This window comes from Propithecus coquereli, unplaced genomic scaffold, assembly GCF_000956105.1.
Source record: "Propithecus coquereli isolate 6110/MARCELLA unplaced genomic scaffold, Pcoq_1.0 Scaffold38, whole genome shotgun sequence".
Lineage (NCBI taxonomy): Eukaryota > Metazoa > Chordata > Mammalia > Primates > Indriidae > Propithecus > Propithecus coquereli.
In genome coordinates this window covers 3,997,606-4,013,046 of record NW_012149507.1, presented here as the reverse complement: position 1 = coordinate 4,013,046, position 15,441 = coordinate 3,997,606, and the positions used below count along the sequence as shown (strand labels likewise).

Here is a 15,441-nt window from a genome sequence, read left to right as displayed (position 1 = left end):
ACAACATTTCTCCAGGGACATTAATGCTGTAGTGTCATGCTGGCCTCCTTCTTTGAGTGACTATAGCACTGAGAAACCTTCTTCTCTCATATCAAAGACTGTCAGTAAGTTTGCTATTTGAAATTTTATCAGTAACAATGAAACACCTCAGTCTTGCCTAGAGGACCTCAGTTGCTTGTTGACACAGAAAAGCAGCCTCAATTCCCATTCCAGGTGAGGAGGCCCAGATAAGGGATTTCTGGATACAACCATCCATATGTATCTTAACTTTATTGTTTCTAAAGAAATAGTACTCCGGGTTCACTTTGCAGACCAGACCTGCATCTAAATTCCACTCTTCCTAGAATCCTAAAACAATCCTCTAGTGTATAGTCTCCCTCATTGCATTGGGTCAATAAATCGAATTTTGTTGACATACAAGTTTGTTCCTATTATTCTTAGGCTGACTGAGATAGGTCCATGTCTTTATAAAATGCCCCAGCTAAAGAAAATAATCTGCTGCTTAAATAATAGCTCAGAATTTTAAATATATTGGCTTTCAGATATTGAAAAACTAGAAGATATCTCTGCTGTAGTTTCGTCCCCTGTGTGTACTTGTGGATTTTAAATTCTGTACTGGTTTCTCATCTAGGCGGAAACATTCTGAGAGCCAGGAAAACTGCTGTGAGCACTGAAATGATATTTTATGGCCCTGCTGCTGCTAAAGTAACCTGGGGCAAAACTTCCCTGCTTCTAGAAATAGCACAGTTGGCGACTCAAGCAAGGCTGTGATTATGAAGCTCTTTGTGACTCTCAAAGAGACAATAAAGCAAAGTAGGTAGACACAGGTCCCCGGTTCCCAAACCACGTCTGTCTCCACACCTGGTTTAAACGTAGGGCGTCATATTTAAGAAGTGATTGGGGAGGGTTATTCAGAGCACACGCCTCTTCCCTGCCGTTGGAAGACTCTTTTGACATACCCACGGGAGTAGCCATAGTCATAGGCTGAGGCCGCCTTCCGACTGACTTCAGAGCTCAGGGAGGACTGCGCGGTCCCAAGACTGTAGGCCTGAGAGGCCTGCTGCTGGTAGGAGGAGGCGGACGCCTGGCTGAAGGCTTCCGATTCCTGGCGGTGCGCAGCTGAGGAGCGGGTGCTGTAGGCTGTGGAGCCCTGGGTGTAGATGGCGGAACGCTTCTTCTCCTGCTGGTAATGGCTCGCGGTGGTGCGAAGGTCCTTGTTACGGTAGCTGAGATCATAGTGCTGGTGGGATCTCTGATAAAACGGCAAAGCCATCATGTGCCCCTTTAGCGAATTGGGCAACCTGCAAGAAAACAGTAATTTCTGAGTGGACTATTAAAGAACAAGTCATCTAAACCAATGTGTAAAAATTAATATTCTTATCTTTTCCAAAGAGTAAATGGCAAGTGATGTGAAGTTTAGTTTAACTAGTTATTCAATAAACTCACAACTTCATAGCCCAGATGTACTGTTTCTTTTTTTAATATATATACAAGGGCTATCTGGAAAGTATCCAGCCATTGTTAATATAATGAGAAGTGTTATATGGCTGGATACTTTCCGAACAGCCCTCGTGTATCTAGAAGGTCTTTAGAAAGTTTTTCTACCTTGGCTATTGCACTTTTTCTGCAAACCCCTCATAATACATATTTCTGATTTTCTGGCATTTCATTCTGATGGGGCCTTCATTTGGGAGAATATGTCATGATGGAGAGTGATGTGGTGTTCATTCACAAATACTTAGTGAGCACCTACTATGAGCCTGGGACTATTCCAGTATAGGAAATACAGTGGTAAATAAGACAAACAAAATCCCAGCTCTAATCACCTGTACAGAACTATATATTCTACTGCAGGAGATAGACAATAGAGAAAACAAATAAGTAAAGTATGAGCTATATTAGAATGTGCTAAGTGCTACAGAGAAAAATAAAGCAGGGAGGAGGGATGGATGTCCTTTTAAATAGCTTCATTAGGGATAGCTTCCCTGGAAAGTGACATCTGAGTTTGAGACTATCTGGGGGAAGAGCGTTCTAGATAGAAGATTCTGCAAAGGCACTGAGGAATGAATACACCCTCAGGTATAGCAAATTGGCCAGCGAGGCTGCAGGAGAAGTGGGGAGGCAGAGGTACAGGAGATCATGTCAGAGAGGCGAGCATTGTGCGTGGGGGAAAGGCAGATAGTGTAGGTCCTATAGGTGACAGTAAGGACCTTGGGTTTTATTCTGAAAAGGCTGAGAGGCCATTGGAAGGCTTTGAACTGAGAATTGCTCTTGCTGATGTCTGATGTCTGAAGAACAGACTGGAACAAGAGAGAAAGACAGGAGACTGTTAATGGCCTGAGTTGTATCCCCCCCAAATTCACATGTTAAAATCCTAACCTCTAACCTCAGAATGTGGCTGTATTTGGAGATTAGGGTCCTTAAAGAGGAAATTAAGTTAAAATTAGGTCATTAGGGTGAGCCCTAATGCTAGATGACTAGTATCCCTATAAGAAGAGGAAATCAAAACACAGATATGTATATAACAGCGGGAAAACCACGTGCTGTCACAGGGAGAAGAAAGCCATCTGCAAGCCAAGGAGAAGAAAGAAGCAGAAACCAACTCTCCTCATATCTTGATCTTGGATTTCTAGCCTTCAGAATTGTAAGGAAATAAATTTCTGCTATTTAAGCCACCCAATCTGTGGCACTTTGTTATGGAAGCCCTAGGAAACAAATACAAAGGCCACTGCAATCGTCCAGGCCAGAGACAACAGCAATAGCACTGAAAGTGTGAGAAGTGGTCAGACTCTGCACAGGTTTTGAAGGTAAAACCAACAGAATTTGCTAAAAGTTCTAAATTAGGATGTGAAAAAAAAGAGATGACTGCAAGATTTTTGCCCAAGCAATTAGAAGAATGAAGTTGCTATTAACTGAGATGGGGAGGAATGTGAGAAAGCATCAGCTCGGGATGGAAGAACAGGAGACAGATTTGAGATGTCCTACATCTGAGATGCCCGCTAGACCTCCAAGTGGAGATGTTAAGTGGGAAGCTGGATACGTGGCTCTGGAGTGCAGGGGTAGGTCCGGGATGGAGATCTACATTTGGCAGTCACAGCACACAGGTGGTATTGAAAGCCAACGAAACAGATGAAAATCATTATAAATGGAAAAGAAAGTCCTAGAACTGAGCTCTGGACTATGTTAATATTACATACAAGCTCTCTCGAAGCTCACGAACTCTTCAAAATGATATTGTCTCAAACCAGAAAAAAAAAAAACATTTGCCCTGTTAAGGGTATGAATGCTTCTAGTCTTCCTGCATAAAGAAGTAAGAGAGTCAGTCACCAGTGTGGCAGTTGGCATTGTGAACTTGAGCTAACAGTTCTACCGAAAGTCAAAGATATGTGTGCTTAGCATAGGGAGGGGAGACTTCACGTCACCTTAGCTTTCTCGAATAATCTGTCCACTGACAGGAAGCCTATCAGATACATTGACAAACTTGAATGAAACAATAGTTTTATGAAAGCCTCCCACCTCCAATTTCTTAATGCTTTTGTGCATGTTCTGAAATGTTATTTTTAAATTTTATAGTAGAATTAGTTTTGAAGTAATCAGTTTTTTGGAAACCTTGTTTTTTAAAAAATTCTAAATGATGAATGACTCCTAAACTCTGCATATTTTTGTCAAGTTTAAAACTACTTTTCATTTAAACTATTTTAAAAGTCAGCATGTATTCCCTACAGAAGAAAATTCAGAAAACTTCACTCCAGAAATATTTATCTTAGGACTAATGGAAGATATCAGTCTACATGGCATTTCCTAAGAGAAAAAAATAGCTACTAGCAAGCAACTTTGCTTCAACCCTTAAATAGAGCGCTATTTTCTGTTATAAAATATACAGAATAATTATTAGATGAATTTTGATAAAACAAAAGGGTTAGAATATATTAATATAGAATGTTAGGCAATTATAAAGATGTTAGATAAATTTCTGTAATGATACATTACTATATTGTAACATGGCAAATGTTATTTGAATGATTTCCAAATAAATCATAAAAGACCTTCCTATATATTGTTATAAGCTAAATTCACATCCAGATGATTGGAAATGCTGTTATTTTCACAAACTAAAATCTTTCAATATCTTGCCCCAGTACTCTTTACTACACTTTTTATTTCTGTTTCCCCCAAATATATTTATTTTTAATAATAGTTAATATTCCACTCACATAGCTAGTATATTACAAGTAAACAGGTCTGACTTTAAGTCAACAGAGCTGATTTTCACAGCTTTGACCTCTGGAATAAAGGTACAACCACCTCCTCTTCATCAAATAAGCAAGGATTATCCCCAACATATGACAGCTGGAGTATGTTGGGAGAAAAGATGGTTTGGTGGTCTTCCATTTCTTTAAGACTTAAATTTTCTTTCTGAAAATAATTTGGGAATTTAGGAAGAAATGCAAACTCCATAGCTGTAATCTGAAATAATACTTTTTCACAGGCATTAGAGGCCAAATTCTGATGAAAATTATTCACAGAAGGATCATCATGTGGGCCTCTATGTTGCCTCTGAAATATTACTTACCCGTTTTTAGGCTGGGAATATCATTATGCATTCGTTTGTTTATCCACACAGCATCAAAACAGCTCAATCACTGAATTATAAATTAGTGACTTAATTTGCCTCCTTTCGGTCTAATTTGTAACCAGGGAGCATTGTATGGGCACATGGAGGAATGAAAACGCAGAACTTCTGTCCCTCATCCATTCCAGATTTCAACCAAACCACACCTGGGAAGAGTACTTACTTCACACTTATGATTCGATCTGAGACAAATATGACTGCCTCACAGTTCCAGGAACAGCAGCCTAATTTAAAAAGAATACAATGACCTGGGAGAACAGCTGTGCCAGCCCAAACTGGCACCCTGCTGTTCTGGTTCCCTTCCCTGGAGCTTCACTTTCTTATTTCACAGCTATCCTGACATCTCTTTGAAAAACTGCTGAGCTCAGAGGATAGAAAGAAACCACTTAACCGCTGTGGTATTAAGCACATAAACTATCAAGTGCATCCTTCTGCCTCAACGTCACACTTACCAGTTTGAAAAGGAGTAACGGTGGTGGAAGTGTTCTGCTGCCGCGAGGAGCCGGATGAGAGAATGAAAACTCCACCCAGGTTGAATTCAAGAGAAAGTTAAGAGGCAGGACGAAACACAGGAACCTGGGGCCCAGTTCAAAAATAATGCATGTGGTCAGGCAGTAGAATGTCAGGGCCACACAGCCAGCCTTTTATGGCCAACAAGGCAGATAAATATAGCAGCAAATGGGGAGGGTAGTCCCAAACCAGGAAGGAGACAGGCACAGGCAGGTAGCTGCTTTAGCAATGTAATTACTTTAAAGCCAGTCAATGGGTTGGGCCTGATTAAACCAAACATAGGATTTTTTTTTGGTGGGGGGAGGTTATAAGAGCTATTTTCAGTGTCATTTATCACTAGATATTTAAAGTGTAATGGAAAGAGTGGTTTGGGTTGAGAGCTAAAAATAGGTGTGGTAATCTGATTCTCAAAGTGGACTTCATGGAATTTTAATGCCAAGATATGGTTCTGGGTGTGCTGTTAATAACAGATGTACAGTACATTTAAAAGTCACAAAGTAAAAAAAGAACTTGAGGCAAACTAGAGGCAAAACAAGTAAGAAATGGGTTACATGTGGTGGCAATTTTGGCCTGAAAATACATAGTCGCCCCTCTCATTTCAGGAAAATTTACAAAGTAAGTCACAACTTCAAGTCTGAATATTTGAATCCCTGTTCGTTAACTAAAGCCTTTTGAGAAGCAACTCCATGTTTTATCTTTCCTAACTCAGAGCAGGGTCAGTTCATGTAACAAGAGATCCTCTTTCTTTGTTTTTTGTGTAAAAATTAAGAGGTAGTGCAACCTGGGGGCAAGAGCCTGCCCTGTGGGTTCACACTGCATCTACAGTCCAGACCGTTGATAGCACTTGGTATTCACACAATCTCAAGCAATTTATTTCTACTCCACAAACTTCAGTTTCTTTCTCTATAAAATGGGGATAATAATATCCAAATTATAGGACTGCTGTGGAGGTTAAATGTGATAATGCAGATAAAGCCTTTATGTGACAGCCACATAATAAAGATTCAGTAAATATCAACTATTATTACCAATAGCAAAAATAAAAAAGCTCATTGTTCAGATTATATTCATTGTGCAGGTTGGTATTCTGATATATTGGCTTATGTTCCGACGATGACATTATTATACATCAACTGAATAAAGATAACTTGTATCTATCAAAATATTGAACAGACTCAATGTTATAGTATACTTTATAGCTACTTTCTTGGTGATAACTACAGTTAACAGTATTGAGGACCTATCAAGTGCCAGACACTGGGAAAGGCACTTCATGTACATGATCCCACTGAATTCTCAAAATACCCTGCAGGTAGGTATCATTAGGTTTGTTACATAGCTGAGGAAAGCGAGGCTTCAAGAGGTAAAGGCATTTGCCAAAGATCACAGCTATCAGATAATATAAATGCAATTCACTGAGAGAGATTTGATTCCAAAGCCCACGTACTTGTAGTCACGTATTGCTGAATCCTCCATGATATTTTGTTGATAAGAAACTAGGTATTTTGAAATGGTCTGTCAAGTGCAATATAGGTCTCTACTCATAACAGAGGGTTAGCTTCTGAGTTACCCAAAGTATATGCAAGAAGGTATTCCACTTAGTTCTGATCCAGTTACCTGGTAAAATTCAGCCTGGCATTTTTTTACCTAAATATCTCTTCCGTTAGTATGCATATTGATATTTTAGCTGTCTTGAATCCATAGGAGAATTTTCCAAGTTTTATGTTTCCCAAGTATCCATTTGTTTTCTAAACATCCAGTACAGAATGCAGTGATTTTTCTTGAGTTTTATACACCATCCATTGCAATGGTCCCAGGTGAGCCATTTCTCTAGAGAACATGGAGTTGTTTTAAATCTTCTCAACGCAGGAAAGAGGAAAAATGACCAAATATAAGAGATATAAATCATCATAATCCTAGCTAACATTTAATGACTATTGGCTACATGCTCAGTATTAATACTGACTACTTTATAATACCTTATTTGATCATCACATTTGTAAAACCATTTTATGGATTAAGAAATTGAGATTTAGAGAGATTAATATCCTTAAAGTTATACAACTTGAATGTGACAGAGGATTCGAACCCAGGACTGTTCTACATGGAGCCCTGCCTTCTGTATATCATACTGTGCTGCCTCTCAACCATTTAACTGTGTGTGTGTGTGTGTGTGTGTGTGTGTGTGTGTGTCCCTGTGCATGTGGATAGATAGGAGCATCAAGTGCCAATAATGTCCATTAGAAGGAAGAATTGTTGTGGAAGAAGAGTTTCATTTATATTTCTTATGTACCAGACAATTTATTAGATCAAAATGTATTGGCTGCAAATATTAATACATTGAAATATTTACTGAACTTGAATCCCTGTTAAGAATGCAAAAATGAGAGAAGTCCACATACACTGTGGAAAAACTAAAATATTATCATTTATTCATTGACATTCAAGATCCCAGGGAAAGCCAAAGAATTTATTCCAAACAAATATACAGTAAGATTGGGCAAAAGAAATATGAGCTAGACACAGCCTAGTCTCCTAAATGATCTTCTTGCAGTAGCATCATATGGATTCTGGTCTAATAGCATGTCTATCAAAAGTACAATTAGCCAGATAATAAATTACATACAGTGATGTACTGGATAATAAACTATAATTAAAGAAGAAAAATTTAGTTGGGCTCGTGCAAATCAATTATTGTGATTTAATCACAATTCCTTTATAGATGTGGATTCTGTCAATTACTCTTATTTACATATAATGCCCTTACAGATGTGTAATTATTCTGCAAACTTAATGGAGTGCTAATCAGCTGTTAATTTCAAATTTCTCAGAAAACCATCTAATGCAAAATACTTTTTAAAAAGCATATAACTGGCTAGTCGCAGTGGCTCATGCCTGTAATCTTAGCACTCTGGGAGTCTGAGGTGGGAGGATCGCTTGAGCTCAGGAGTTCGAGATCAGCCTGAGCAAGAGTGAGACCCCCATCACTACGAAAAACAGAAAAATTAGCCAGGTGTGGTGGTGCACTCCTGTAGTCCCAGCTACTTAGGAGGCTGAGGCAGGAGGATTGCTTGAGCCTAGGAGTTTGAGGCTGCAGTGAGCTATGATGACACCACTACACTCTAGCCCTGGTGACAGAGCGAAACACTTTCTCAAAAAACAAACAAACAAAAAAGCACGTAACTATAAAAGTCTAGAAACTTCAGAAAATATTTGCTCCAGAATTATAGTTAGTTTTTTTCAAAAGTAGTTTTAAAGTAGATACATTCTCTCCTCAAACTAACTATAAAGCCATTAATATTTTTATAAGTGTGAAGTGAGTTTAACAATAGTATAACCTAAAAGCCAAATTAAATGTATCCATTATATTTAGCCACCTAGCAATTTTCCACCTCATTCTCATTTTATAGCAGAAGACTAGTTAGTAGCAAATCATTATTATATGTATGAAGGAATAAATAAAAGAAATAGTCTTTATAAATTAAATATAAAGAAAAAACAAAAATTAAACTCCAACTGATATCAAGAAAGTTTTTTCTTAAGTTGCTGGTTTTAGTTAACAAATAAAACCCATGGATCAACAACATGGAAAAAGACAGGTCTGCATTTACTCAGTTCAGTTCATAAAGTTTTTATTGGAAACCTATGACTATGGCAGGCATTGTGTTGTGCCCTAGCATATACACAAGTGACTAACTCATGCCCTCAAAGTAGCCACCATGTAATTGGGTAGACAAAGGTTACTTAAGGATAATTATGTTACAACGTGGTAGGTGAAATGGTGAGATGATGGACACAGTACAGAAGGAAGACGTGATTAGTTGTACAAAGCAAACACAAAAAGAATACCTCTTCTTTAAAAGATAGGCACCAAGGGAGCAAATATAATGATATCACTTATTGCCCACCTAATATGCACAGCACTATGGTAGGTACAGGAGGCAAAAATAACTGACACACGCCCTGGGGCCCAAATTCTAAGCAACATTTCTCCAAAGCAGATGCTTTCCATACAAGGAAAAGCTTAAATAATTTGTTCAGTGAGCTCTTTTGAAAGCTGTAAATTTGTTGCATTCTTCCTATCTCAGAGTTGCCTAATTAAAATATATATATGTCTATGTATTTTTTGATAGGAGAAGGCACTTGGCATCTAATCCTGTTGCTCATTGAATGGCTTTGGAAAGTCATTTCACTTCTCTGAAGTTCCATTTTTCCATCTATAAAATAAAGGGTTTGAGCTAGAAGATGTCTAAGGTGCTTTCCAGCTCTAATAACCTGTGCTATCAATCCAAAAAGTGACTGTTCTATTCTTGCCGTGTTCATAAGCTGATTAGCAACATTCTATGCAGAACAATTTGGGGGAAGAATAAAATAAATCTTCCTTGATCCAAAAAGTCTGCTTCTACCTGCTAGAGCTCCTGTCCTGAAATACTCCTTCCTGAGAATGTCACTTTATGACTTTAATCCCTACTGTACTGAAAATTACCCAGGAAGATGTATTAGCAGGTTATTATTTCTTTTTAAGTCTTTGTGTATAACAAGTAGGCGATGGGGAGGAAGGCAGAGCTGGGATGGGGGGGCGATGGTGGAAACGGCTAGAGGACAGGGGCCTTAACAGAAGCCAAATTTCATCTAGTTATTAAATGAACTGGATATAAACTAGATGAATTAGATAGAAATCTAAAATTAGATCTAGTTCGAATGTTGCCTGTATCTGGGCAATGGCAAAATTAAGCTAATGCAGTCAACATCTTGCATCAGAAGCCACAGGCTGTGAGTGGTCCCTGTGGGCTCCCTCCCCGCTGAAGATGGGGGAAGAATTGCTGGCCAACACCCTGGCTCTGGAAGGAAGCAAGCCTGCCATGGTACAGCACTGGCAGGGGAGTGGTGGGATAGGGTGCCAAGCCCTGCTCAGATCCTCACCTACTGCCCTGTCCCCCAGATGAGACTCCAGACCACCAGGAAGCACAAACGTAATTTTATAGTAGCCTTGGTTTTCTCTGAATGTTGCATTCATGGCTACAGAAATGGAATTACTTTCTATTCTTCACTAGTTGCCCATCTTTCTCTCTTCTCTTCTCAGTTCCCTCCTGCACCACAAGAACCTTCACTTTGTCTATCCAAACCCTCTTCCTCTATTTGCAGGAGGAGGGAAGCTCTGTAGTTGCTAGGTACACCCAGCCATAGGATTGTTGGCGAATTGGGCAGAGGCTGATAAAATACTTCCCTACAAGTGGAAGGAGAGGGGGATAGCAAGCAGCCCTCATTGAAACTCTCGTTGATGCAGAGGTGGAAGAGTGTTCCTGGCTTCCCCAACCAAGGCTTGGCACCCCTCCTCCTAGACTATACTTTCTGGAGGTGAAGGAGGGCAGAACTCAATAGGAGTGGGCTGCATCCTAAATTTCAAGCATGTCCAAAGTCCCAGCTGAGCCTTAACCACCTTTAATAAATTCCAAGATCATGAAAAGTTGACTACAGGTATGTTTCAACCTTGATGCATACCCTCCTCTCAGCGTGCCCCTCCTGCCCTGCTCTGCATGCTATATTATGGCTGAGGACAAAGAACAGGTCAGGCCGCCAAGCCTGGTCATTCTTTTTTTTTTTTTTTTACCTTCCTGTGATCTGCCAGAACTTTGGTTGACTTGGACTGAAATACTGCCCTTTCATTATTTGCTAACGATTGCCAGTAAATGATGCATTTGAATTTCCAGAAATATGATAAAATTTCAAAATCTTGCATTTTGAGAAGAGAGCTGGCTCCATCAGTATTTTCACACAATGGTATTAGCGACTAGAACTAGAACCAAACTACTGTAGAATCAAAATACCAATTCATGAATCTGTTCATTTTTAACCCTAATGCATACATACATTAAGTGGGCTTTATCAAAGAACTATGGAAAGTTGTGATCCATTCATTTGTCAGCACTGAGTGTACACTGCCTGAGAAAGCCTGGGTGGGGACTGAGATGACCCAGGCACTGGTATCAAGGACAGAATTCGGGCTGCAGCTATAGACTGCGGGGGAATGCATCAGGCAGAGCTCATTCTGTCCTCTGCCACTTAAAACCTTCCGGTGGCCCCTCATTGCCTGTTCTTTCCCAGGTGCCCTCCTTAGCATGGCATAAGGGGATCTTCGCCATCTGAGCTTGCATAATTCTCCAGCTCCCCCCTCTCCACCTGCCTCCTGAACTCCAACCACAGGTAACTCCTAACACATCCTCAAACCCAAGGCCCCTGACACGACGGTTCTTCACACGTGCTGCCCCTCTGGGCCCTGCCAGCACAGCACTTCCCTCACTCCCACTCCTTTGAGACACCATGCCATCTCCTTCTGGAACACGTCCCTAATTCCACTAGGATGGGAAGTTTATCATGTAATATTTAAATTATGTTTACTTTTCTGTGTCCCTCTGCACTGTGAGTTACTTGAGGGCAGGAGCTGGATCTTTATGGCTAAGTATTCCCAGTCCTAGCATAGCTCCTGACACGTACTAGGCATTTAGTAAATAATTGCCATATAAAGAAAACTGGAAAATGTGGTATACAACAACTTCTCAGGGCTTAGGGACTACTCAGAGATGGGAATAAACAAGAGCTAAGAGTCAATGTGGCCTGGGATCAACTGTTCAGCTGGGGGGAGGAGAACTGAGTACCTCTTAACCTGAATGTGTGACTCAGGAGCTGGTGGGTGGATTTTGGAAGCGGGCCAAGCTTCTAAAGCCAGAAGCCTTCCTGCACCACAGTCCAGTCAAGGGAGCCGTAGATAAGTACAAGAAGGCAAGACCCCAAAGCCCATTGTCTAACATTATTTCTCTCTGTGTGTTTTTCTGTCTATTCATAAATAGATGTCTGGAATCATGGTCACCCAATGTCAATGATAATTACTTCCAAATGGTGAGATGTTTTCTCTTTCACTTTATGTTCTTTTTTTACTTTCTTGTTTATATTTTTCTTTTGTATTTTTTAATATAATTAGCATCAAGAACTGTGAAGGCATATACATACCATGGAATATTATTCATCCTGAAAAAGGAACGAAATCCTGACACATGCTAGAACGTGGATGAATCTTGAAGACATTATGCTAAGTGAAATAAGTCAGACACAAAGAGATAAAATGTATGATTCCACCTGTATGAGGTCCCTAGAGTGGGCAAATGCATAGAGACAGAAAGTAGAACAGTGGTTACCAGGGGATGAGGGAAGGGGAATGAATGAATGTTTAGTGGGTAGAGTTTCAATATGGGATGATGAAAAAGTTCTGGAGATGTATAATGGTGATTGATGGTTGCACAACAATGTAAATGTATTTATTGCTACTGAACTATATACTCAGAAAGGACTAAACTGGCAAATTTTATGTTACATAAATTTTATGTTACATATATTTTACCACAATTTAAAAAAAAAGAACTGAGAGGTCATAGATCTTACCTTACTTGCAAGCTAACAAGAGAGCCTGCTACAGTTTCATGGATGCTGCCAGAAGAAATGGAAAGACAAAGTCAAAGAGAAATAGCAGCAGCCACAGCATCAGCATATTCTTCACTGGTTTGCCAACCCCCGTTGGCAGGGCAACATGAAGAGGACGGATGACACTTGTACTCCCAGTGGGCTGCATTACAGGAGAGGAATCTTGACCTGTTATAGTTAGCATTAAGCATACCTGCTGCACAGGGAGAAAAGCTCCTTATTATACTGGATAGCAAGCATGTCTGTATTTTGCTCTGGCTAGAGACCCCTTCTCTGTCTTCAAAGGCTGTTCACCGTACAAACAACCCTGAAAAAGCAGCCTGGAACAAAGGAGAGTGGAGCCTTGCCTGCAACATGTGCAGAAACGTGAGAGACCCATGGAGAATTGTCTCCCAACAATGAACATATACTATTTTTACAAAACAATAAAGGTTTTTTCCTTTTTTAAAATGAGAAGCAGACTAAAGATCAGCAGATCTGACTCTCCAGTTTCAATTTATTTTGAATTTCCTTTTAACAGTTTATAGCAGTATAATTGACACACCATAAAATTAATCTATTTTAAGATTAAAGTTCAGTGAGTTTTAGTAAATTTATATGATTCTGCAACATTACCAAAATCCAGTTCTAAAACACTTCCATCACCCCAAAAAGTTCCCTGATGCTTGTTTGCAGTTAATCTTTGGTCCCATCTATGGTCTAGGCAACACTGACCCACTTTCTGTCTCTATAGTTTAGCCTTTTCTAGAAATTTCACACAAATGGAATCATACAATATGTCCTCTTTTGTGTCTGGCCTCTTTCACTTAGCAAGTTGTTTTTGAGTTTCATCTATGCTGTTACATGATTCAGCACCTTGTTTCTTTTTATTGCTTAGAAGTGTTTCATTGAAAGATACACAACTTTTTGCTGATCCATTTATCAATTATTGGATGTTTGCATTATACCAAGGTTGGGGCTATTATAAATAATGTTATTTTGAATTTTTTCTTATATAATTAACCAAATGAAGCATCAAAACACTGACCAAAAATTATTGATACCTAACACTTACACAGTACTTACTTTTTGCCAGGTCATATTATAATTGCTTTATATGTATTAGCTTTATTCTTCACAACAGTCTATAAGGTGGGTACAATTACTATTATGCCCTTTGTACTGATGAGAAAACTGAGGTACAGAGAAGTTCAGAAACCTGCTCTAGGACATACAGCTAAAAATGGTTACAGCTGGATTCAAATTCAGATAACCCAGATCCAGAGTTAATATGCTTAATCGTATGCAATATTCCCTCGTAAATTTAAGACCATTTCTGATAAAATTCTATAACTTCCTCAATTATTTTAATACTGTAGATATCATTTTTACATTGAAACAGGTATATGTCTCTGTGTTTCCCTCTTCTCTTTCTTTCATACCCCAGGTTCCCTTTCTTCCCCCAGTCCACACTGAAACAGAAAAAAAGGTGCAAAACCAAAACAAAACCAACCTTTAGACTGCGTAGTTTCAGATGCAAGCTTACAGTGCCGGCTTCTCCTATCCTGCTCACTAGATAAGACTGGCCCTGAAAAGAATAAGAAAAAGGCAGAGTAGCCACTAGAACAGGAGAGCAAGGATCCCAGGATGGGTGACCCTCAATCGGGAAAGAAAAGGACCTTTGGCGGAAAGAACAAAGGAGTAGAGAGAAGGAAGGAGGATAATTTATCCTGAAAAATGGACTCTTAAACTTGAGGATAGCCATAATGCTGCTAAGTGAAATAAGCCAAAAGGACAAATACAATATGATTCCACTTCTATGAAGTACCTAGAACAGTCAAGGTCATAGAGACAGAAAGTAGAATGGTAATTTTCAGGGGCTGTGCTGGTGGGCTGGGGAGGGGGAATTAGGAGTTCGTGTTTGATGGGTATGAAGTTTCAGTTAGGGATGATGAAAAAGTTCTGGGGTGGGTAGTGGTGATGGTTGCAAAACAATGTGAATGTACTTAGCACCAGAGAACTTTACACTTAAACATGGTTAAAATGCAAATTTTATGTTACATACATTTCGCCATAATAAAAAAAAGGGACAGGGACTCTGTTGATCTATCACCACTCAGCAGTCCTAGACAATGATAACCTCACCCTCCACAACAGAAATGGGAGACTTGGCCACCCGGTGGAGGTGAGAAGAGCATGAAAGGAGAACCACGCCCCTCCCTAGGGCTCTCCACGAGGGGCAGCAACGAATGCACAAGTATCACACTTGATTCTCATCAATGTCCTCCCCTGTCCATAGCTGCCCTTTCAATAACAATTAATGAATGCATTGTATTACTCCACCATAATGTGTGTCTCTCGATGTTGAGCATATGGATATTTCCAGTCATTCACCAGGACTAGAAGTTGAAAGCATGCATTATGGACGTCTTCATTCTCAACCCAGCTCTTTTATCACCTCTGTGTGTGTTCCTTTGAGCAGCCTTTTAGCCTCTCTGGCTCTGGTGTTTTGATAGATCCTCTAATAAAGTGGGATTAGAAGAGTTGTTCTCCTTCCTGGCTACACATTAGGGTCACCTGAGGAGCTTTTAACAGTACTCAGGCTCAGGCCATATTCCAAGACAATTAACTCAGAATCTCTGGCATGGGACATGAACATGAGTATTTTTTAAAAGCTCCTAAATGATTCTAACATCAGCCCAAGAGAAAAAATAATCTCTTAGGTCTCTTTCAGTTCTAAAATGGTGAAAGCCTCTGAATTAAAAAGAAAGCTATAAATGTTTTGTACAAATAGAAGTATGATTCCTTTTCAACTACCTTCTTGGGAAGTATGTTCCCAGAAG

At 39.6% G+C, this 15,441-nt stretch overlaps 1 protein-coding gene across 1 annotated transcript in view; it reads right to left on the bottom strand.

The window, feature by feature from the left end:
* Positions 1-14,151, bottom strand: part of MYOM1 (myomesin 1) — a 184,578-nt gene extending 170,427 nt beyond the window's left edge. The window contains exons 1-2 of the mRNA XM_012652075.1: positions 14,112-14,151; positions 960-1,301 (exon numbers count right to left, since the gene is read on the bottom strand). Of these exons, the coding sequence (XP_012507529.1) occupies positions 960-1,276 (317 nt within the window). The 5' untranslated portion in view covers positions 1,277-1,301; positions 14,112-14,151. The remainder of the gene's footprint in view (positions 1-959; positions 1,302-14,111) is intronic.
* Between the last annotated feature and the right edge of the window lie 1,290 nt (positions 14,152-15,441).